General features: G+C 54.9%; 1 protein-coding gene across 3 annotated transcripts in view; it reads right to left on the bottom strand.

Annotated features, from left to right (window-relative positions):
- AGAP1 (ArfGAP with GTPase domain, ankyrin repeat and PH domain 1) overlaps nucleotides 1–23,675 on the bottom strand; it is a 617,334-nt gene that overhangs the window by 414,401 nt on the left and 179,258 nt on the right. For all 3 annotated transcript variants that reach the window (XM_058299852.2, XM_058299856.2, XM_058299853.2), the window contains exon 2: nucleotides 2,337–2,395. In XM_058299852.2, the coding sequence (XP_058155835.1) occupies nucleotides 2,337–2,395 (59 nt within the window). The remainder of the gene's footprint in view (nucleotides 1–2,336; nucleotides 2,396–23,675) is intronic.

Consider the following 23,675-nt stretch of genomic DNA (forward strand, 5'->3'; position numbering starts at 1 on the left):
AGCAGCAGAGCTGGCACCTGCCGCACACAGGTCAGGGTGGGGGGCGGCCAGAATCACAAACACCTGTGCTGATTCCAGGAGACAGAACCGGGCAGTCCAGCGAATGAGAGCAAACATTAAGACGGTGAGTTCTTGGAACACAGGTGTGGGCTGCCTTGTAAGGTGACCACCTCCTACGCATTTGGGCATCGAGTCCAGGAAACCAAAAGCTCCTGAAACACCAGCAGAAAGTGCATTTTGGCCCTAGGCAACCTCGACGAGGCCCGTATCCTAACCACGTGAGCCCTCGCAGAACCCTCACAGCATGACCCATTTAAATGCCAATGCTGGGTCTAAACCAGGTGGGTCAACACTGAGGAAGCAGACCAGGGGACCAGGGTCAGCCAGGAGGGCGACCAGTAGCCCCGTGTGGCATCTTCAATTTAAATTTAACCAGCTTAAATAAAAATGTAAAACTTCAGCTCCTCACTTGTACTAGCCACGTTTCAAGAGCACGAGAGCCACAGGTGGGCAGCGGCTACTGCGCCGGACAGAGCAGATGTCACTGCGGAAAGTTCTGCCAGGCAGCGCCAGTCCTAGAAGCACGAACTCAGGGTTCAAATCCCAGCTCTGCTGCTCACTAACCTGGGACTTTGGGCAAGCTCGCCACCTCGGTGCCTCCGTGTCCTCATCGGAAAATGGGAATACCCACAGTGCCTGCCTCCCCGGGTGGTGGCTGTCAGGGTCAACGAGGGGAACACGGGAAGTTGCCCCCGCACACAGCAATGGCTTCATGAGCTCAGCATTTTAGCATCAGCGCTAAAACCAGCTCCACCGTTCCACTCTGATTGCAGAGCCTAAATGGCACCTGACTGTCTTGAAAGGGCGTACGAGAACCTGGCAGCTCCTGGTAAGAACACTGCCAAGCATATCATCCCTTCAACGGATGTTTCTGGAGCAGCCTCTATGGGATAAAAGCCGTGCCAGTGCAGCGGCAGCAAGACGCACACATGGTAGAAAGACGCGCTGTTCGAAGGCAGTCATGCGGAACCCCGGGCTTCCGAGGCGGGAGCTGTGACGGGGACCTGACTTCCAGAGGAAGTTGCGCAGGTGCGTGGAGAGAGGACAGAGGGGGGAGACGGGAAGGCGACGGGCCGAGAGGGCGGCGCCCAGCGACAGCGGAGCCAGGATGCGTCAGACTCCTGGAGGAGGCGCTTCCCTCAGCTGTCTAGGAGCTCAAGGTGCTTTCCCACCCGTCGGCCTCATCTTCTGAGTCTAGGACAAGCGTTACTTCCTGGGCCACCAAAGTCCCGCAGGCTGCCTTCAAAGCGGCTCTCCTCTTGGAGACGACACCTGCCCCCGGCCCAGTCCTTCTCGGCATTCGCGCTGCTGGGTCCGTGGACGGCGGTAAGGAGGCCTCGGGTTTCCGGCTGGGTCGCCAAGGGACGGGGCCACGGGCTCTGGACACAAGTGCAGACCTCGGGAGAGAGAGCAAATCTGGGGGAGAGAAGCAGGACACGGCGACAGGAACGCCGAGGGGCCACGGAGACCGAGGCAGGTCCACGCCGGAGCTTTTCTCATCGGTGGTGGGGTCTTATCTGACCTCATTTTAGGGTCAAAGCACATTCCTTGGGAACTTTAAATACACGTGTTTAAACATGCGAAGGTTTAAATACACATACACTTAAAAGTATTTACGTATATACACATATATCCCCCAAATACCACATACTTCGTGATGAGGAACATGATTTTTTATTAAAAAAAATTTTTAGGAGGTACCAGGGATTGAACCCAGGACCTTGAATATGGGAAGCAGGCGCTCAACCACTGAGCTACACCCGCTCCCCAAGACCGTGACTATTGAAAAGTTAGATCTGTCCCTTCTTTTCATCCTGAGACTCGGGGAGTCAAAGGTGGGGCTGCAACTGACCTCAGGCATTTTTTACATGAGCCAATTCTAAGCTTTAAATACTCGTACTGGAAGGGTCTTTAACAAAACTCCTCTTTGACTGTAGGCTACTCTGGCATAGGGTAAACTGTCACCTGTTTTAGTGACGAATAGCAAAGCCTGATGCCCCATTACGTACACCTTCCGTGACACCAGGCGCAGCACAAACGAACCTGCGTGCGTGCGTGAGTGACGCACCACGTGGAGAAGGCAAGCCGGCACGCGTGGGAGACCCCCCCCACCACGCGAGGCTGTGCCAGCTGTGTGTCCCCCCAGGGCTCACGGCCCGTGCTCCCCAGGGCCACGCCGAGAGGCCTGGCCCAACCCGGGCTCTGAGAGACGACGAGGCCCACGCAGCAGCCCCCCCCGACTCCTTACGCAGCCCCCACCAGCACCCGGGACTCACCACTTTGAGCTCCGGAACAGACCGGCTTAGCGTCCACTCCTGGCTGTTCACGAAGGCATCTGAAAAACAGGGGGACAGAGACCAGGTCACGCGGCGCAGCTCACGGAGTCCCGGCGCCAATGCCCACACGTGCCTTTTTCCAAGCGGGAGAGGGCGAGGGTGGCGCCACCGGCCTCCTTGCGTCCCTCTGCCCACCCAGCGGAGGCCCGCGACCCACCCAAGCGGCCACGCCGGGGACGCGGCTGCCCCAGCCAGAGCGGACACTGCACCCACCGGCCACGGAAGGCTCGCTTCTCGCCCTCCCGGCCCATGTGCGCCCGGGCCCCGCCGGCCTTCTGCCCACCCAGGCTACACCTTAAGGCCCTTCTCATCGGACGTGTGGAGACGGGGCCCGGCGTTCACAGCTGACCCCGACGCCTACCAGGCGACCTGAAGTCTTTCAGCTTTTCACCGACATGCTCCCGATTCTGGAGCCCCAAAAAAAAGGACGGTCAGTGGAAACCCCAGCGGTCCCAGCACCAGCAACATTTCGGGGTTTATGGAAAGACGAGGCCCGGCCCTTCGCCAGGCTCTTGCCCCCACCCAGAAGGCAGGCTCAGGGCGGGACCCCTGCCGGCTGTCTCTGCCCCTCCCCCGGGACGTAGCCATGGACCACCAAACGTTGCAGACGCGGAGCGCCAGGGCTTTACCGCGACCAAGGCTCAGCGCCGCTGCTGGCCATTCTAGTGTGCGTTTATGACCACACGGCAGCTGGGCCAGGACACACCGGGGAGAGCCGGTGGAGATGACAGCGGCTGGTCCATCCACGATGAGCTCAGGGGAAACACGTCACCTTCAAAACGTGACTCACTTCTGTAAACTTCCCTCCAACTTTGAAACTTGGGTCACTCCCCATTATGTGCAAGGAGAAGTAAAGCGATGCACAAAACATCTACCGAGGCAAGAAAAGCCACCGCTTTCAAAGAGATGCATGATAATCACCTCAAGTGGAAGCAAGAATAAAGCAAATGGCAGAACCCTGCAGTCTCGGTGAGCCGTGCAGAAGGACAGGAAGTGTCTGTAGGTAACAAGGCAAACCCAGTACACGGCGATGTGAAAACAGCACGGGGGAGCAAGCAGCAAACCAGGTGTCTGTGACCCCTCGTGGGTCAGGCAGAGGCCAAAAGGTCTGAGAGGTAGGAGGCTTGAGGAAGAGTCTCCCGACAAGCCAAGGACGGTTTGACCACTTAGGAGCAGCTGGAATGGCCTGAGAAGGTGGGGAAGCTTTAGTGTGAAAAAGGAGCCTCAAGTAACCGTGGAGGGTTGGCTGAAAGCTGCCAAGGACAGTGTTTAACATCAGGGACGCGGGGCCTTTGGGAAACCAGCGGGGGGGACTGAGCCTCACCTGCGGATGCTCACAAGGGAAGATGGTCACAAAAGGCGGGGCCAAGAGCACGGAGGAAGGGGCTTAGAGGTAGACTTCTCCCAGACCTGCCCGCAGAGACAGAAGTCCACTGGGCTTCCACTCGCCCTGCGCCAAGGCAGATACATCAGGGCTACGGTTTTGGGGGTGCAATATGTTGTGCATCCAAACACCCATTCTTTGCTCAGCCGAGCTACCGCCCAGAAGCCGCAGATAATCACGGGTAAACAGATAACAGCATTAGCAGAGGGCTGGATCCTAGCAGGAGACCAGAAAGGGTAAGTAACATTAGGACGGCTAATGAAATCACCAAATGTTTATGTTCTGTCATCCACTAACTCTCCCAGGACAGCAGGAGCTGGGGCCTCCTGGGATCCGGGGCTGGAGCCATGGTCCAGTGAAGACCGAAGGTAAACGGAAATGACCTGTCCAGAGATGGGGTGCAAACAAAAGCGGGGCCCAGCCTCCCACAAAGCCACGGTGTGGCTGCAAATTACTTTAATGAATCCCCAGCACCGTGAAGTAAATTCAGATACACCTGTACAATGGAATAATAAGCAGCCAAAAAAAAAAAAAGATCAGGGCCTCCACATGGTAAAGTGGAACTATTCCCAGTGATTTAAAAAAAAAAAAAAAAGCAGGGGTATTATGTACAGGGTCCTAGCAAGTGTGTGTATATATTTATTTTAGGTACTGAGGCTGGGGATTGAAACTGGGACCTATTAAGTGGGAAGCCAGTGCTGAACTACTGAGCCACATTGGCTCCCCTGAGTTGTTTTTATTTTTTTCCATTTGTTTGCTTGTTGTTTGTTTTTAGGAGGCACCAGGAACCAGACCCAGGACCTCCCATGTGGGAGGCAGGTGCTCAGCCACTTGCGCCACATCCACTCTCCACGAGTCTATATTTTAACAAGTGTGTGTGTGAGAGGGAGACTGTGTGTGAAGTATACACGATGCCAGGCTGTTTTAAGTAGGATACTTAAAAGCTGTTAACTGTCGCTGATTTGGGATCAGGGAACAAGGTGACTGAGGGAACTTTTCATTGTTACCTTTGGGTAACACATAAAAAGTTAAATAATATATATTTTTAAATGAATGTTAATAGTAAAGCAAAGAGCTCTATTCATAAATGCACTGTTGATTTTTAAATACATATCGCCATATAATTAAACTTATCACAACCAATATTTAAATATTCATGATATACGAGGCAGATCCACTAAAAAACCACGTGATTATCTAAACACTGGAACAATGTGTGGGGCCTTTTTACTTGCCTGACTTGAATGGAAAAATGTTTGTTTTTGTGGCAACTACATTAATAAACAAAAATACCAAACATTATCAGCAAAACTCATCTTCCATTAAAAAACATCCATTTTTTAAAAATTTGATCACTTGCACCATTGTCCAGCCAGAACGGAATGCTGCCTCAGGAGAGGCTAAACGAAAAATAACGTGGGACTGAGTGAAAGACTGGCATACCAGAATATTCCTGTACTCCCCTGCTCCGTGGGGACTCCCAGCTGCCTGCTTCAGTCCAGGCGCCCTGGCACGCTTTGGGGAGGATCTGGCTGTGGGGCCACGTGGGCACACTCCCGGGCCAGAGGCAAAAGTCATGGATGTGCCCCGTTTTCAGAAGAGTCCCATTCAATTCCCCACTAAGGAAATGCATTCCCACGCACTGGCGCAAACACCAATGACTTGGATTTTAAGATAAAACACAGCAGGTGACCACGGGCTGACAGCTTTTAGCCTGCCTGCTGGACTTCAGGTCCTTCTGCAAGGCAGGCGTAATGGAGAGCCCCTCTGATGTGGGATGCAGGGGCAACATGGGAACCCCCTGGTCAACACCAGAAAGCAGCCCCCTCTGCCAGCGCCCCAGCCCGGCCTCCCCGCCATGTGCTGCCCCCTCTGCCAGCGCCCCAGCCCGGCCTCCCCGCCATGTGCTGCCCCCTCTGCCAGTGCCCCAGCCTGGCCTCCCTATCATATGCAGCCGCCTCTGCCAGCGCCCCAGCCCAGCCTCCCTGCCACGTGCAGCCCCCTCTGCCGCACCCCAGCCCAGCCTCCCCGCCATGTGCTGCCCCCTCTGCCAGTGCCCCAGCCCAGCCTCCCCGCCATGTGCTGCCCCCTCTACCAGCGCCCCAGCCCAGCCTCCTCGCCATGTGCTGCCACCACGTGCAGAGGCCAAGGGTCCTTGGGCCCCTCAGCCACCTGCGCCCACTCAGCCGCCCACGCTGCAGGGGCCCTGGCAGGACGGCCCTCCAGAGGAAGCCGGACGTGCACACAGGAGTGCCACCTGCAGCTCGGCCAACGAGCCTCCGGCGCTGTTCGGCTCTCCTGGTCCCCACTGCCAGCTTGCCTCGCCTTCTCACCGTGCCCCGTGCCTCACAATGTGATGACACGCATTCTTTCATCCTGCAGACAGACAGACCGGAGGGGAGAGGAAAAGCGTGTGGGCTTGCCAGAGGAACCAAAACAACCAGACTCTGACGAGTCCCAGGCGAGCTTCTTAAAAGCCCTTCCCTAGACACGCTCAAGCCCCTTTCCTGTTCTTTCAAGATGACACAGCTGCAAAGACACCAAACCTATTTCTAGGCCAAGCGGCTTTTCCCAACTGCTAGAGAAAAGCTAAACCTGGAGGGCCCGTCCCTGCAGCTCCCGCCTTCGGGCGCTGCAGCCACACGCACTCCCCGCTGCTCCCTGAGAAAGGGGAGACTCTGGACCCGGAGGGACCGAACCACCCGTGCTGATGCTGACAGCTGGGAGAGGGACAGAGAGCTGCAGGAGGAAAAAGAAAAACAACCAAAACCAACCAACCATCTGTTCATTTGCACTTTTACTCCAGGGAGAACGGCTTTGTTGTCTTGCTCAGACTTTCTGTAAGTTCGTCCTAACTGAACTCTCTTCATTCTGTGCTGGATGACAGGAGCTGAAGGCCTCCACCTGGGACTGGGAGCCAAGGGGTCTCTCCAGGCTCCTAGCCTCCAAGTCTGTTTTCAGAAATATTCTTACGCAGAACCACAAATCCCCTTCCCCCATCCCCAATTTAAAGCCCTCCTTGTGTTTCAAGCAAAACATGTGCTCCAGTGTGGGAGCCGGAAATACTCATTTTTGGGGAACCCTCTCTGAGCACACAGCAAAAGCGAACTGCACAGGGGGGGGGACACAGAGGAACATCACGAAATGCCTGATTCCCAAATGCTTTATTATCTCCATGGATTAATCACTCACTGTGGGGTGAAGACATGGCTCAGAAAATAAACAAAATCCTAATCATTCAATATTAGACAGACCTTTCTTTTTTTGAGGTACTGAGGCCAGGGTTTGAACCTGGGACCTTGTAAGTAGGAAGCTGGCCCTCACCCACTGAGAGCCACATTGGCTCCCCTGAGTTGTTTTTTTTCATTTGTTTGCTTGTTGTTTGTTTTGTTTTGTTTTCAGGAGGCACTGGGAACCCAACGTGAGACCTCCCATGTGGGAAGCAGGCACTCAAGCACTTAAGCCACATCTGCTCCCCTCTTTCCTTTTGCATTACTGATATTATTGCACCAGCCCCTTTACCTGATTTGACGTGACAAAAGCCAAGAAATTTAAGTAGCTGAAAAATTATGTCTTGTCCTTCAGTATTTTTCTCCAACATCTCAGAGTTTATCTAACTGCAGGGTGTGAGGACAGCTACAGACCATTTTAACCTTTGGATTCTAGCAATTAGGCACACTGGGATTAAGAGCTACCAGTGAAATCACCCACTCATTACGCACCATTTCTCCTGAGCCTGGGCCAGGCAGGTATCTGTGCATGTTCACAAAAGCACTCAAGTTGTAGTTTGACCATCTTCACTCTCATTTCATGCAAAAAATGAGCATTAGGTAAGAATAAATGCAGGAATCTAGATCGACTCTGACAGCAAAGGTCAAATAAACTAATAAATTACATCAGTCTATTACTGCCAATTTCATTAACATATCTGGTGGGAAGGGACTGAAATGACAAAAAGAGTTTAGTTTTGCCCTGTACCTACCCCACAATGGACACACCAACCCTTTCTCCAAACAAGACTGTTAAAGGCCGTTCAAGAGCTCAGAGATTGTAATGAGTTCTTTACAAAAAGCAATCAAATCTCTTTGCAATACAGACAAGCAATGCAAGCTCTCCATCACAATTAATTTGGGTTGCGGACAAATGATTTCAACAATGGAAAAAGACCCTTAGAAGGCGGGCTGTCCACTTTACCACTGTTTGTACAATGAGGAAGGACAGTCTTGCTAATGACAAACGAAATACGGGGAGCTTGGGGCCACTGAGGACCCCCTGCTGGAGCTCGTCACCTGCCAGGCTCTGAACCCCCATGCTCGCTCACACAGGGGCAGGGCCCTGCTGCTCCCCCGGACAGGGGCAGCTGATGGGAAGGTCACACTGGCCTCGGCAGATTCTAAAGCCCATTCTTTGCCCGCTGAGTTTCCCGAAGTGTGAGCCTCAGCTCCCTGGTCTCGCTCACCTGGGACACCTGGCAAAGCTGGGGACAGGTGTTCTATGAACTAGAACAAATGTCACTATTACAAGGTGGTAGGAATATAGTGATGCATGGGAAAAATGCAATTACTGTAATTTATGGACTATAGTTAACAGCAATATTGTAATATTTTTGCACTGGTGTCCAAGAAGCTACTATTATCAAGGCTAAGGGTCAGTAACAGGGAGTATGAGATTTTTTTCTTTTGGATGAAGGAAAATGTTCATAGTTTCCTGGGGCGATGACTGCACAACTCTGTGATGAAAGTGAGAGCCGCTGAGTGTACCCTTTGGACAGAATGTACAAGGCGTGGGACTGTACAACACAGTGAACCGTGTGGTGCAAGGGGGGGCTGTGGTTAACAGTACAAACATGAGAGTGTTCTCGCATGACCTATAACAAAGGTATGTTAGTAATACACGGAGTTAATAATGGTGGAGGGGAGTACAGAAAAAATAAACCAAGTGTACTCGACGGACCATAGTTAGTGGTAATATTCTGATTATGTTCTTTCATAATCGGTAACAAATGCTCCCCAACCAGGCAAGGTGCTGAGGACTGATGCATGGGAATTCTTCACATTATGCCCGATTGTTTTGTAAGCTCAAAATTAAACAAAAAAAAAACAAACAAATAGCAAGCCGGTGACCGGTGAGGTCAGCCCCTTCCCATCAGATTCTGCCCCCACTTTATTACCCTAAACCACCTCCCTGGGCGGCTCAAGACCTGCTGGGCACACGGTGCACGTGCGGAACAAGAGCGTCCAGGGGCAGCACAGGCGACACAGGTGCCCGCTCTCAGGCTCGCCCTGCGCGGCTCAGCCGGGCTCCTCAGGGAACTTCCCCGCCGCCCCGACGCCCGCAGCCCCCACAGCAGGGGCCGCACTCGAGGGGCCCAGAGGCGCCCGGGGGCCCACAGGCCTGGCTCTGCCCGGGACCCGGAACAGTGTTCGTTTCGTCTGAGACTCGGTTTCCTCCAGTAAATGGAAGCATCTCCCTCACGCGGATTCCGTGAGGATTCAAGGACAGCACGGCAGAGGGTCTGAAGGCGCAGAGCGTGAGCTCCACTCCCACCGCTGTCCTGCCCCCTGTGCCCCTCCACAGAGAAGACAGAGGCACGGACGTCACTGCCGGTGCCGGGACAAGCGACAAACGGCCACAGAGGAGTCTGAAACAGCAGAAGGCGAAAGGGCCCCGATGAAGCAGTCACAAAGCTAATCCAGAGCGACACGCGCCCGCGCAGCGAGGACACCCCGCTGAGGGCGGCCCCGTCCCGCCCGGCCAGCTGGGTTACAGACACTGCGCCACGCTGCCCTTCTGCAGTCAGGAGTGGCTGAGAAACAGCAGCTTCACGCGGCTCGACCTGTACGAGGTGAGAAAGCGCGCAAAAACAAAACACGCCCACGTGGCACCCATGCCGGCCAATCTCAGAGATGCCACAGGGTTCTGAACTGATCTGAAAATACTCGAGGCAATTCTACTTTAGCAGAGCCCACCCAACCCAAGGGACAGAGCAGAACGGTAAACAGAGACTCTGAGAAGAACTGGGGAGGATAAAGACCCCCTGCCCGGGCCCAAGAACCCGCCTGGGGCCGGGGGGGGGGGGCGGTGCCGAGGAGAGCCCAGCCCAGCTGCTGAGCGGCCCAGTGCCCCGCGCGGCACCCCGGGCACGGCACACGGGAACCCTCGTTAGAGAAGGGGCTGAAATGTCATCTTCTCTCCATTAAACCAGCCGTCACTTCCAGCTGGCGTCTTCCCCAGCAGAGCGATGGACTCGTACTTCCTCTTCCAAATTACAACCGGAGCGCAGCCACCACGAGGACGAGTTCACGCGGTCAGGCAGGTGCCCCGCTCTCCCTCCACCTGCTCAGCTCGAAGAACCACAAATACACGGCGCAGACGAAACTCATGAAATGGTCCGAAAGGGCAGAAAGGGAACCTGAAGTGGCAAGTGAGACCAATTGTCCCACTTCTTTGGAAGCCTCACATTTCACAAAGATTTTTTAAAAACAGAAGGCATGCTTTTTAGTAACAGAAAAGTGAAGGAATGGTTATTGTTTTTAAAGCGTCTTTAAAGACCTAAAATATAAACTGAAACAGTGGAAGAAAGGAAGCGGTAAACTGGGGGACTACAGTGCAGAGAAAGGAAATGAATGCCTTAATAAAATAAATTTTTTTAAAAAACCACTTGAATGCAATAGGAAAATAGCCACACTGCAAATTGCTTAATAAAAAACACTGTGATTACTTCAGATGGGAGACTTGGCAGATGCTCGCTGACAAGAGTTTTCCAATTAAGACTTCAGATTTTATTTGAAAATCCTCAAATTTCTATGAACAGATTAAAGCGTAAACCCTGGGATAACAGGATTCGTTTTAGGCTTCCCTGGAAGTTCAGATCTGGGCAAACAAGATGGTTTCTGGCCCCGGCCCTCCCCTCCGACAGCACCCCTCCCCCATTCGCAACCCCCCCTCCCCCCCATGGAGGGTGAGGAGCACGGGGTCACCAGCCCCCACCATTCCCATCACAGGTCCCAGCCACCTCTCCCCTGAGCCCTGGTGCGACTCAGAACCCTTCACAACACTGAGGCCGTCTCTCCTCTCCTAAGGACACCCAGGGCAGCGCGCTGCCAGAAACAGACTCTCAGGGATGTGCATGTCTGACTTCCGAGGGGCCACACAGCTCATTTTTGCCGCATATTCCTTGGCGGTGTTCCTAACTGCCTCCTCGTCCACGAAAAGCCCCAACCGCTTTGTAATGCACAGAGGGAAGACCCTGGCCTTCTGCACAACACGCGCTTGGCACGCGCTCAGCACTGTGGCGACGGGCGGCAAAAGCGTGACTTAAGAGCAGGGTTCTTCACCCGCTCTGCTCCACGGACCCCTCAGGCGAAAACCACAGAGCCCTTGCTAAGCCCGGGCTGTACTGCGCACAACCTCATAGATACACCACAGGCGCACCAGCACGGCCCCACGAGAACGCAAGTCAAGCTCGCAGACCCTTTAAAGACCCCAGAAAAGGATTCCTGTCAGAGAAGCCCAGGGGAGGGCGAGGGAATGGGAAGGGAGGAAACAGCCCTGCCCTCCCCCAAAGGTGAAGAGATGCCCCCCAGGGGAGCAGCCCACAGCCCGGGGTGACGACTCGGCTTGGCTCTGACGTCCCCACGCCCTGTATTTCCCTCAGATGTGCCAGCAGACAGGGCTTCAGAACATTTTACTCGCAGCAGACAGCGCCACAGTCCTGGGGTGTGATTCCGTCGCTCTCACTGTTAAGAGACGACAGTGATGGGGGTTCGTTGCTGGTCTCTTCTAGAGCAGGTGTGGGTCCCAAAGCAGGACCATCCTCCCGTGCCAGTGCTCGTGAGCCCAAGTAACAGAAACCGGAACACAGCACTGCCCCCCCCAAAGTCAGCCCCGAGCCCCCGAGAAGAATCGCGGGCAGCCTTCCCAGCACCCCCAGCCGTTCTGGAGAAGCACCGCACTCTGCTGTCTCAGTTCACTGGGGGTCTCGCTTCCAGCTTTTTAAAACATGTTATGAGGCAGTTATGAAAATAATACAAAACCCAGAGTATACAAAACCCTGACACCCGACCAGATAGCGAGGTATTGTTAAACGTTCTGCCACACCTGCCCTCTCCTGCCATCCACCCACCCATCCACTTAGATGAAGTCTTCCTAAGAGTTTAGATTTTCTAAATCCCTTCCAGTTTCCAATCCCAACTCGACAGACTGGGAGAGTTTAGAACCAGCACAGTGAGACCTGAGGGCGCAGGGCGAGCTGGGGAAGCCCACGTGGGGAGAAAGGCTCACACGCCGCAGGGCAGCACCACCAGGAAACACGAACCGCAGGGCAGCACCACCAGGAAACACGAACCGCAGGGCAGCACCACCAGGAAACACGAACCGTCTCCAGACGTTGAGTTTTCACTTCCTGTGAACCCCCAGGGAGCAGAAGGTAATTCGGATGTGGCTGCTCACATTCTCATAGGTGGTTTCGTGGCTCACAAGAGCAAACTGGCACGAAGTGTTCCAGGGTTGTTTTTTTTTTTAAAAAGGAAAGACACAAGGGTTGCAAGACCCCATTGAATCTGGGGGGAAGACTAAGGGGTCACAAAACTTTTGGGGGAATCAAGTGCATTCAACTTTAAATACTAAGGCTTGTGAGTGACAGGTTAGGAAAAGTCAGCCCCCATTTCCACAGCTAAACCGACACCCCCTGCGGTCACCCGGAAACTTCTTACTTTACATCGCACCACGACCACCCTGGACTCGCCGCTCAGGTCTGCAGGGCACTGGCTCACCAGCCTGACAAGCCCCGTCCTCTGTCCGCACACCTTGGGAGTAACACCTGCCCCCTAGGTAAGGAGAGACGGGGGTCTCTGGGACCCCTCACCCAACAAGACGTCTCTCCTCCTTTGCTCTCCAGCTCCCTGTCCTTGCTGGCCGAGCCAGGGCCTGTCTGAAGATCCACCGTGGTTTGCCTGGACCAGGGAGCAGCCACCTTAGAGGCCCCCACCTGCCACATGCCACAGGGCAGCCAGAGGGAGCGTCCAGAGACCTACCACGGGGCCAGCGGGCACAGGAGCTGCTCCACCCAGGCTCCGTGAGGACATGGTGACGGGCCCTGGACACTTGAGTAACAAGAACTACACACACAGGAGCGGATGCAGCTCAGAGCTTGAGCGCCTGCTTCCCGTGTATAAGGTCCTGGGTTTGATCCCCGGTACCTCCTAAAACAAAACAAACAAATGAAGAAACCAGCTCTCACTGGGGAGCAGATATAGGTCAGTGGTTGAGCACCTGCTCCCTCCCACCCCACCCCTGCAAAAAAAAAAAAAAAGGATGACAAATTTATGTTTTGGGAATGGATGGTGGTGATGAGAGCACAACCTTGTGAATGTAATGAGCACCACTGAAGGGCAACCTGAATGGTTTCAGATGAGGAACTGTATGTTGTATGGAAGCTACCACCATAAACATTTTTTTAAAAAACCCATAGAGGGAAGCAGATGTAGCTTAACTGATAGAACATCTGCCTACCATGTAGGAGGTCCAGGGTTCAAACCCAGGGCCTGCTGCTTCACGTGGAGAGCTGGCCCACACGCAGTGCTGATGCATGCAAGGAGTGCTATGCCATGCAGGGGTGTACCCTGTGTAAGGGAGTCCCAGGCTCATGGAGTGCACCCTGTAAGGAGAGTCGCCCCACATGCAAAAACTGCAGCCCGCCCAGGAGTGGAACTGCACACACAGAAAGCTGATACAGCAAGGTGACGCAATGAAAAGAGACACAGATTCCCAGGGCTGCCGAGAATGCAAGCAGACACAGAACAGCACACAGCAAAAGGACACAAGAGAGCAGACAATGGGGGAGGCCGTGAGGAAGGGGACAGAAATAAATAAATCTTAAAAAATAATAAAAATAAGTAAACCCATAGAACTGAACAACACAAAGAGTGAACCCGAATGCAAACTACAGAACTTAATTAATAAAATAATTATAATGCTACTGATTCTTCAATTGTAACAGGTGGATTACACTAACAAAAAATATTAAGAATGGAAAACTGGAGGGCAGGAGTGAGGAGGTACATGGGAACTCTTTACCTCCAATGTAATTTTTATGTAAACCTACAATTGCTCTAGAAATAAAACTCTATTGAAATTAAAAACTAAGAATACTAGAAATAAAATACTTTTTTGAGCGGTGTGACTAATAATTATGGGACAAGAATGCCACCTCTAACCTGCAGAGGGCTGTTAAAAAGCCAAAGCTGAGCTGTGGTCCCAGCCCTAAAAGGCCAGTCCTCCTCAATCAGAGAGACAGACCCTCCTGCCAGGGCTCGGAGGGCCTCAAGATGCAGGACAATGCCGCCACCCCAGGCCAAGGCGGGGCGCCTACGTTACACAAGACTTAAAATTATACCTAGACTCAGGGATTCTTTAAAACATTGCAACCCCCCAAATGAATCTGCAAAATCCTTGGAAATTAAAATGTTGAAATAAAGAAAATTTTTGAAAGGTATGAATCAGAAACTGCAGAGAAAACAATGCCTGTAGACTAAGTTCAGAGACACGACCTGTGATGTCAAAGGGGACAGCCGTTTTAGTCCGGTGTTGTCCTTATTTAAGTTTGCGTAGGTGCTAATATAGCAACAGGTCACTTCTGACATGCAGCTTAAATGCTGGCGATACGCAACAGTCAGTTTATTTGTGGGGGTAAATACTGAGCTGAAATCAGCCGGAAAATTTTCCCTGGAAAAAATTAATTCGGAAGGAAAAGGAAGACAAATATTTACGATTCATAATGGTGAATTTCTGTCAATCCAGTGCTGAATATAATTGGGCCTGACACTTTTAATTCCATACAGAACTATAAACACAGTCAGTAATAGTTTTAATTTGTAGTGCAATTAAAGTTTCTAATGAGGGATGGCTTGATAATGGAGGAACTGCATCCAGAAGGTTTCTACAGAAGGAGCCATCAGAATTATTAACTCGTTCCCAGCTGCCCTGCGAGGCTGGCCAAACAACTGCCTGCGAGGCTGGCCGGGGCAGGGGCTAGCGGGACAGGGTGGCCCCAGGGTCACTCCTTCCCGACCGCAGGTTTCTAAGACACAGGACAAAAGGCACAGCGGAGTGCGCATGGTACTGGCCACGACCGCCCACCCAGCGCCTCCAGAGAACATCGCTCTGTGCTGAAGCTGAGGGGGCAGGAGGTCAGCAAGGTGTGTGAACTGCTTCTGAAGGCGCTGCGTGACGGTGGGCTCTGCAAGCCAAAGGCGCCCCCCGCACTCACTGCAGGAGCACCTGGCTCCAGCCCGTGATTGGCAGGGAGCGCCGGGGCCACCATGGGGGCTAAGACGGGAGGGCTGCGTGCGGTTCCTCTGGAGAGAGAGCAACCCAGGGCCGGGCAATTCCACGCCTAGGACCGAACAAGGGTCTGGGTGCGTGCATGCCGACGTTCACGGCAGCCGTACTCAGGAGAGCCCAGAGGCGGGGCCACCCCAGCGCCCGACAGCAGACACCCGGCTCAAGGGAGCATGGTCCATCCACGCGACGGAATACGATTCAGCAATGAAAAAGGCTGAGGCACCGACTCACGCGACGGCGGGCATGGACCCTGAAATCACTATGCGGGGTGAAAGAAGCCAGACAGTGTCACGTGATCCCAGACAAGTCCTGTGTGATGTACCCATAATAAATAAATAAGTTAGGGGCTCCCAGGGACTGGGGGCAGGCGAGAATGGGGGGTTCCTATGCCACGGGTACAGAGTTTAGGGTGCTGGGAAGGTTCTGGTAATGGACGGTGGTAGTGGTGGCACAACGTTGCATGTAATGAAAATACCACTGAATTGCACCCTTTATGTTTATATATATCCTACCACAATTTTAAAAGAAAACTTAAAAAGAGAGAGAAGGTTCTGTTTGGTCCCTTCCAGCTCTCCATCCTAGAACCTGTAAGCCCCCTGCAACCTCCCTGCCAGCTGGTGTTTCTCTCTGCTACTGGGCCCACACTGCCAAAGTGAGTTTCAGAGACCCTGGTACTCTACACAGCCTCATGATGGCCTTTGGCTAAAATAACCCTTGACTTAATAAATACTAATCAAAACAAACCAACCAACAAAAAGCTGGGCTCTTTCTCTATACAGATTAACTGCCCAGTGAGAGGAAACAGCCCAGGCAATGGGTCGTCTGGCTGGCCAGGGCAGGGGTGAGGAAGGGGCCAGCCCCCCACCCGTCCACCCAAATAAACCTGCAGCCCACCCGGGGACAGGAATCAGGCACTGGTTCTGCGGTGCCACTACCGATTCCGTGGCTGCATTACACGATTTAAATAAATGCTGCACATCAGGCCTCGGTGCCTGGCAAATCTAATCGGTCTCACAGGAGCAGCTCTGTGGAGCGCCGGTGGACGTGGCCTCATGTCCAAGACGCCGTACCCAGGCTGGGAAGCACAGAGGCTGCAGTGTCTGTCTCCATCTCGTGCACTTAAAAAGCCCACTGTGGACGCCAGGGCATCCCACAAGCCTCGGGTTGCCGCTGTCGCTGACATTCGAGGTGAGTACAGGTGGCAAGGAATGGGTTAAAATTGCCAACAGCACAATCTCCCCGATGGCCCTGGCTCTCCCTTGCTCTCAGTGCAGAAGAACTCCCCTTAGGACACCAGAAGGGACAATGAGGCGCCACCAGCACCCCAGCCCAGCAAGGCACCTAGAAGAATCCTGTCTGATCTCAAGCTCCCCGCGTTGGGCAGCCCCTATCCAGAGGTGCCCTCCCGCAGCCCCCGGGCTGGGTGCTCGAGCCGTCCCTACCTACAGACGCGTGACAGGCCCTACACGCGCTGACAGGGGGTCTCCCCAGGCCCCCTGTGTGACGTCACGACCCACCTTTCATCTCCTTCACCCTGCAAGGATGCCCGCCCCACGCTCTGACCTGGGCCCTGGGTTGGTCGCGTGGGTGCCCCCCCCCCCCCGTCGACCTCACCCACACGTGAAAATTACCACGGAACAGAATTTGGCTGCGCATGGAAGAGAATGCCCATCTGCGGGGTCTCACACCAAGGACAAGCGCTCGCTGCTGACCAACGCGCACCAGCCAGGCCGAGTCCACGAGGAGCGGAGGAGCCCGGGGGCACCTGCAGGATGCCGCCTCCAAGGACACCCAGGCGCCCGCCACAGGGGCTCCTCGGGGGGAGCGGGATGCGGGGCACCTTCTTTCTCTTCTTTGCCAGCATCAGCGCTGTTTCAATTCCTTCTCCTGGGCGTGTATTATCGCATAGGAAGAAAAGGCAAGTAAAGGCACTTTCTCCAACAGCAGTTTCTTTTCCCGCCTTGAAGACGGGAATGCGCTGACTCATCCACCGGGCGCTCAGGGCTGCTGAGCAGTGAGCCTTGAAAGGTCAGCCTCGATGTGTGAGCATCACAGCATGGAATTAAGGAGACATGGGGGAGAGGTCCCCATTGTTTCTGTCCTTCTCACTCTCGCTATGACTGTCAGAAGATTCTTACCTGGTTTTGAAATGACAAGGGCGATTTAATAGTAAAACAGAAGACATTTTTGTTTATATATTCCCCAGCCACAGGGGCGCCTCACCATGTCCCAGACACCCTGAAGCTCTGCTCCGTCAATGCCGCGGGGGAGAGTGGCCCAGCAGGAGCCCCCACCCGTCCCCCAGGAGGCGCTGCTCCCCTCACCACTGGGGCTGACCAGGAAGTCTGAATGGGGCAGCACCCCAGGGCCTGCGTAACCCCTGGTGGGCTCGGCGTGTCAGGTGTGGTTGGCTTTCTAAGTACAGGTACCTTCTCGGAAGCAGGCGGAGGCCCACGTGCACACAAGCAAGGTGAGGGAGCCGGTACCGGGACAGCCTCCAGCTGTCAAACAGGGAGGGAGCAAGGAGCTGCACAGAAGGGAGCGTCCTTTCAATTCCTGATTTATTTGTATCACTAATCTAAAGGTAAACGAACAGTAGGTTAGGCTACTTCCAAATTCAGATAGTGATTTCTATGTTGGTTTTTATACAAGGTTCCGGATATGCTTTCTGAAATTAGGGATGACAAGCTGCCCTGTTTTCCCCAAGGAAAGCCATAAACCACCTGGGCCAGGGACCCCACAGCAGCTGCACTTCCAGAGGAACCAGGTCTACTTCTGGCAAACTGAAGAACGAGTGCAGGTAAATAAAATCCAATGACCATGAACGCCAGCGGATGCTTCTGCTGGATTTCTACCCCCTCCTAGTAGAATGGCAGGTACCGATGTGTCTGTGGCCCTCCTGGAGGCCGAATCCCTGGGGCAGCCCCTGCGGGAGGCCATCAAGCAGCCCCAGCTGAGCTCCCCGCCCCCAGGTGCGGAGGTCACTGCAGCTCACTGCCGCCTCCAGCCAGCCCTGCCCCCTGCTCTGGCCTGAGAGCTCCAGAAGCTACACACAGGCTCCTCTCCTCCAGAGCCCGCTTCCCGATGGACTGGCCTTCAGAGAGGACCTCACGCACGGGGAGCTGCTGCCGTGGTTTGCAGAGCCCACCGCAGGAAGGCTCCCAACCAGGGTAGCGCCGGAAGCCAACTGCTTCCACGCACACATGCGGCCCGGCCACCCATTACTAGGGTCTTTCCCACGTGCAGCCCCTCGCCAAGCCAGCCGGTGCCATCGCCCGCTGACCCACCAGCTCGGTTACCACCCCCCCACACTGTTTCCGGTGCCAGGCACGATGGCGAGTGCTAGCGAGATGTCAGCAGTGCTCCGATGTCTCCTGAGACGCTTCTATCTAAGTGGGCAACCAGCACGAGTCCAAGAGGTTCGCCGCTACAGGTCGTGCACTGTGCTCTGCAGAAATAACCAGGGGGGGTGGGGGAGCACTGTCCTCCCGAGCACTGTCCTCCCGGAGGGCTTCACTGAGGAGCGGACGCCGAGAAGCCGAGCCCCCGAGGATGAGAAGGGGCGGCCCTGGGAAGCAGCAGAGAGGCAGAGGGGCTTCACCGAGGAGCCAGCCCGGGGCGGCCCTGGAGGGGGAGGCTGGGGTCAGAGCACACGATTGGGGTTTATCGTGATGTCAGCAGAAGTCACCTGGGGCTTTAGGGTGGGTGGGAGATGCCCTGGGTCTCGTATTGGGGCTGCCGCGTGGGATCGAGCTGTGGCGGGCAGGGTGGGAGGCCCAGAGAGCAGGTGCCGCGGCCGGCGTGGTGGGGGGGGGGGCAGAGAGCTGAGCGCAGGTGTGCGCAGGACGAGGAGGAGCAGAGAGCAGAGAGCTGCCGATGGCCAGGTGTGGGGGGAGCTGCCATGCTCCGATACGGGGGCCACGGGCACCATCACTCACCACGGTGGGGCGCCCTGTGGCTCCCCGGCCAGGTGGCCCCCTCCGCCTCTGGCTTTGGTCACTCAGAAGTTCCCCTACAAAAGCTCCTTGAACACCCCAAAGAAACGCAATGTCCACACCTGCTGTCAACCTCCTCTGCTCAGGTGATTGATACCCTCTGAGGAAAGCGTCACGATTTCTGGGAGCCGGTTCCATCATGACGGTGCTTATTTCTTTTTAAGGCCTCCTCTCTCCCTGCACGTTGGTTTCCACTAGGGAAAGTGGTTTGGTGCCGTCTTGCCTCCAGTTCCCTGTCCTGGCATGCCATCAGCCATTGACCCCGGCCAGGGCTTCACGCTGCTGGGGGCATGGGGGGTAGGGCGCATTCGCCCCTCTAAGGAGGTCCCAAAAGGGAGCCCGATGTCCCTGCAACAACCCTGGCCACGCTGCACTCCCGGCATTCTAACCCGAGCACCTTAAAAGCCCCGGAGCGCAGCCTCATCCAAGAAACACCAGCCATGAGTGACTTCCGGAAAGGCTTCTGGCACATCTACAACAGCTGCGTGTCGGTGCCAAACCCTCAGGCCGGGGGCCCGGAAGGGCTTAGCTGGCTCAGTGTAGAGCTCTGGGGACGAAACCACCGATTCGGGCTTCACTAGACCAGCACGACGACTGGACTGGAACAAAACAAAACGACAACCCTGAGAAACAGGAAAACACGACGACGTTACCAAAGACGTTTCAAGAGCAGCGCACCCACTCCCCGCCTTCCGGAGTCCTCCACTGGCAGGGAAGCCCAGCGGCTCCCAGGCGAGGGGGGCGGGACGCGGCCAGAGGCACCCAGCACTGGGCAGCCAGGACAGGACAGTCTGGTGTCCGGGTTGACGGGGCCGCCAGGCTGGGGCAAGGCCAGTGGCCTCCTCCCAGCCGAAAGGCTGAGAATACATCAAGCGCGCCTTTCTGGTGATCGCTTTTATTCTAAATCAAACACGGTGCCTAAATGTTTCAAGTGTGCAATATCAAACAGCCTTTGGAACAAAATTTAACCCCAAGAGTGAGGCCTGCGGCCCGAAAGGAGGGGAGGCTGCCAGATCCACTGCGGCCAGGCCAGCGGGTCCCTTTCAAAGGACAGGGTGGGGAGTGGACGTGGTTCAAGAGGTTGAGTGCCTGCTCCCCACGGGGAGGTCCTGGGTTCAGTCCCTGATACTCCTAAAATCAAGAACAAACGACAAGCAAAACAAACGAAAACCCAACTCAGGGGAGCTGATGTCGCTCGGTGGTTGGGCGCCAGCTTCCCACATCCAAGGTTCCCGGGTACAATACCCTGCCCTGGTACCTTTAAAAAAAAAAAGGACAGGGTGGGTGGGCTGGAGGGATCGAAGTCTCTTCCTGCTCTAACATTCTAGAGTTGACTTAGAAATAAGTGCCCAAGCCCTCCAAGCACTACAAGTGAAGCCACTGGACAGGCCCTAGCGTGCGGCACAAACGGGACCCCTCCCCGCCCCTGGAGGGCCAAGAGGGCAAGCTTTGGACCCATCAGTGGTAGGAGAAGCACCAAGTGTCAGCCCCGGGTGAGAGCCCATGGGGTAAGGCCCAGGGCTTGCCGGCACCTGGCATTTATTGTAACACCATCCTCACCAAATCCATGCAGCCCTTAGATCCATTTACCGTCAGAGAAAACTTGCCCAGGGAAAATAATTTAGAGAAGCACTTTTAAATAAATCGCAAATTCCAGTAAAAGCCTTTAACGTGCTAAAAACGGTAGGGAAAGCAAAGTGTCCCAGCTCGCTAATTCAGCTCCAGTGACTCGTGGGGAGGGGTGCAAAGTGGCAGCCCCCTGCCCGCCCTGACCCCGTCTCCCGCCTGCCGAGCGCCCACAGGCCTGCTGACGTGCGCACGTGCACACACACACGGACACATGCACGAAGGAGACCTTACGAACACCTCGGCTACACGGCTGCTCTGGAAAACAGAAACCTGGGCAGAGGGGACATGCGGCAGATCTCGTGGGATTTGGGTTGGAGGAGCTGGAGGAGGAAGGTAAGGGAAGCCCGCAGGTGGCCCACCATCCCGAGGTCCTGCGGGAGTCATTTGCCTGGAATCGCAAGGGAAAGGGGAAGGGAGCAGAGAAAGAGACTCGGGGCCCTCAGTGTCGGAGGGCGACGGCGACCACTGTCAGCACACCTCCCTGGCCTTCTGGGTGCACCGCTGCTTTCCTGCACACGCTGTTGTGCCCACTGCTCGCTCTGTGGTCCAAAAGGGTCTGATTTGGGGCTGGACTGAAACTCCTGCAATCCCCTGACTGCACGTCATCGAAGCAGCCCAGAACTGCACTTGCGCCTCCAAGAGCTGTGCACAGCTCGGCGGTGGCCCTGTGGAGACTCCACCTTCCCGTGGCCCCTGCCGTGGTCCCCTGGTGCCCACCTACAGCAGTGGGCAGTGAGGGGAGCCCAAGGGCTGGCCGGCAGGCATCCTCTCCAGAAGGCAGCACTGAGGGCGGGCCAGAGCAGAGCCGGGACTCCTGCCCGACTGGCAGACACCGGCCTTGCGCCGCGGCTCCCAGCAGCCCCCGTTCCAGGCGTGCACCGCTGCGGCAGAGCGACGAAACCACGGTAAAAGCCGACACCGACCTGGTCGACGGTGGCCGGGGTCCCGGACCGAGATGCCCCCGGCCACCCTGAGCTCCAGGCCCCCAGGCGCCCATGCTCAACGCCAAATGCCGGTGCTCGCTCCAGGCTCCCGCCAAGGCGCCTTCCATTGAAACTGATTTTTGTTCCAGCAGCAGCACCGCCGCCTCCCAGGCACAAGGGGCACGGGCCGGGACAGACACGCTCTCAACATGACAGAACGCTCAACACAAGGACAATTCCCATTTCCCCACCCGCTGGAAACGTGGGTACAGCGAATTCCGGCCGGGCCCGTAGTCGGATGGGATGGCGTCTTTTCTGAAAGGGGCCTGGGTCTGTGGGGCACTTGGAGGGCCCAGGGAGATGGCCACTGAGCAGACGGGGCCCTGGCGCCTTCTGGACGCACGGGCGGTGTAAAGTGGCTGCTGGGAGAGTGCGGTGAAGGGAGTCTGACCCGCCCACATGCTCCACCAACGCACACGTGGACCCCAAGACAGGGGGCACGGGAAGGAGAGGGATGCCTGAAGTACCGAGCTTGGCCGGCGCACCCTGAGGGTGAACACAGAGCTCAGGCGAGAGGGCGAGAGGAGAGCGGAGCAGACCTCTCCAGCAGCCCCCTCCACTCCCTGGGAGGGCCGCCTCCCCCACCAGGGGCCTCAAAGGCTTAAACCCTTCAGCTTCTCAAGGCTGCTGACGTCCCAGGTAAGTCCCTGGCTACACCCTGTGAATGAAGGTAAATATGCTGTGAGTGGAGCTGGCCTTCCCAACCTTTAAGGAGATGAAATGAAAAGCTGACGGGTAACTAAGCACACAATGACTAACAGCTGTCCTCGAACAAGTCCCTCCAGACAAGGCTTCGTTATCTGATGTTGTATCAAATTATGAGTGCTTTGCTCCAAACAAGACTTTTTGGAAACTCCCACGAAAAGGATTTTAAACCGGTATCTAAGATTAGTGACATTTTAACGATTTACTTGGCATTATATATACAAGCGGGATTATTATGCCAGAGGCAGGTCCCCTATAAATGAAAAGTCAAGCTTCCCAAGTTCTATACGGGGCTAAATTCCCTAAGGAGAAAGGGCCTGGGCACAAGGAAGCTGAAATCATTGCCAGAATGGAACCTGATAACTTAATCTCCAAAGGACCAATATCTTCCTTTGAGTTTAAAAGGAAAGGGAAATGGCCCAGAATCTCCTGCAGTGAGGAAGGTTCACTGCCTGGAGAAGCTGAATCTGTTTAATGGCAAATACCCAGATTCTTCCCTTGAGAATAAGGCACACTCTTAGAGCCAGAGCCCTTCCCTTCATCGAACAAATGGGGAAACTGAAGCCAGAAGGGATGATCAGCCCCCTTCAACCTCCTCGTGAACATCCAGGTTGAATGATCAAAGTCCGCTGGGTACCAACAGAATTGAAAGAGAGTGAACTTGAACCTGAAGTGCAATGTGAACTGCTCAGTGCCCTGGTCCCACCTGGGTCCATCCACAAATTCACCACCCCAATCCCCACAATATAATCCAGGTGATACTCGAATTTTTATTGTGGGAAGCAAAGAATTTCCAATCCAGAAATTATGCCTTCCTAAATCTTGTACAAAGATAGATATGTATGCCCTTATAGTAAGAGCTATCAGTGATTCACACCTACCTGCCAGAGGGCCCATACCAACACCCATCTGACCTTGCATTCTCCTTGGACACCACTCCCCCCACCCCCATTCTTGCAAACGGCACACTGAGTCACGGGTACCCAATGAGACATCTTCAAAATCTCCAGGAAGGGCTCTGGAGCTAAATAATTTGATTTTGACTTTTACAGGGAAAAGATCAACTTGTGCTAACAAAACGACCTAACTGGTTATTTCTGAAATACGAAAACAAAAAGCCCATGTACCTTGAGCCGTCCAGCTAAAAGTCCTATTTAAGGGAGGAGCAGCCAAGGGGCGGTGAGGGTCATGAGGGCAGCAGAGAACGCTAAAAACCAGAGGAGAGGGAAGACGCCAGCGG

Source organism: Dasypus novemcinctus, chromosome 7 (assembly GCF_030445035.2).
Source record: "Dasypus novemcinctus isolate mDasNov1 chromosome 7, mDasNov1.1.hap2, whole genome shotgun sequence".
Classification (NCBI taxonomy): domain Eukaryota; kingdom Metazoa; phylum Chordata; class Mammalia; order Cingulata; family Dasypodidae; genus Dasypus; species Dasypus novemcinctus.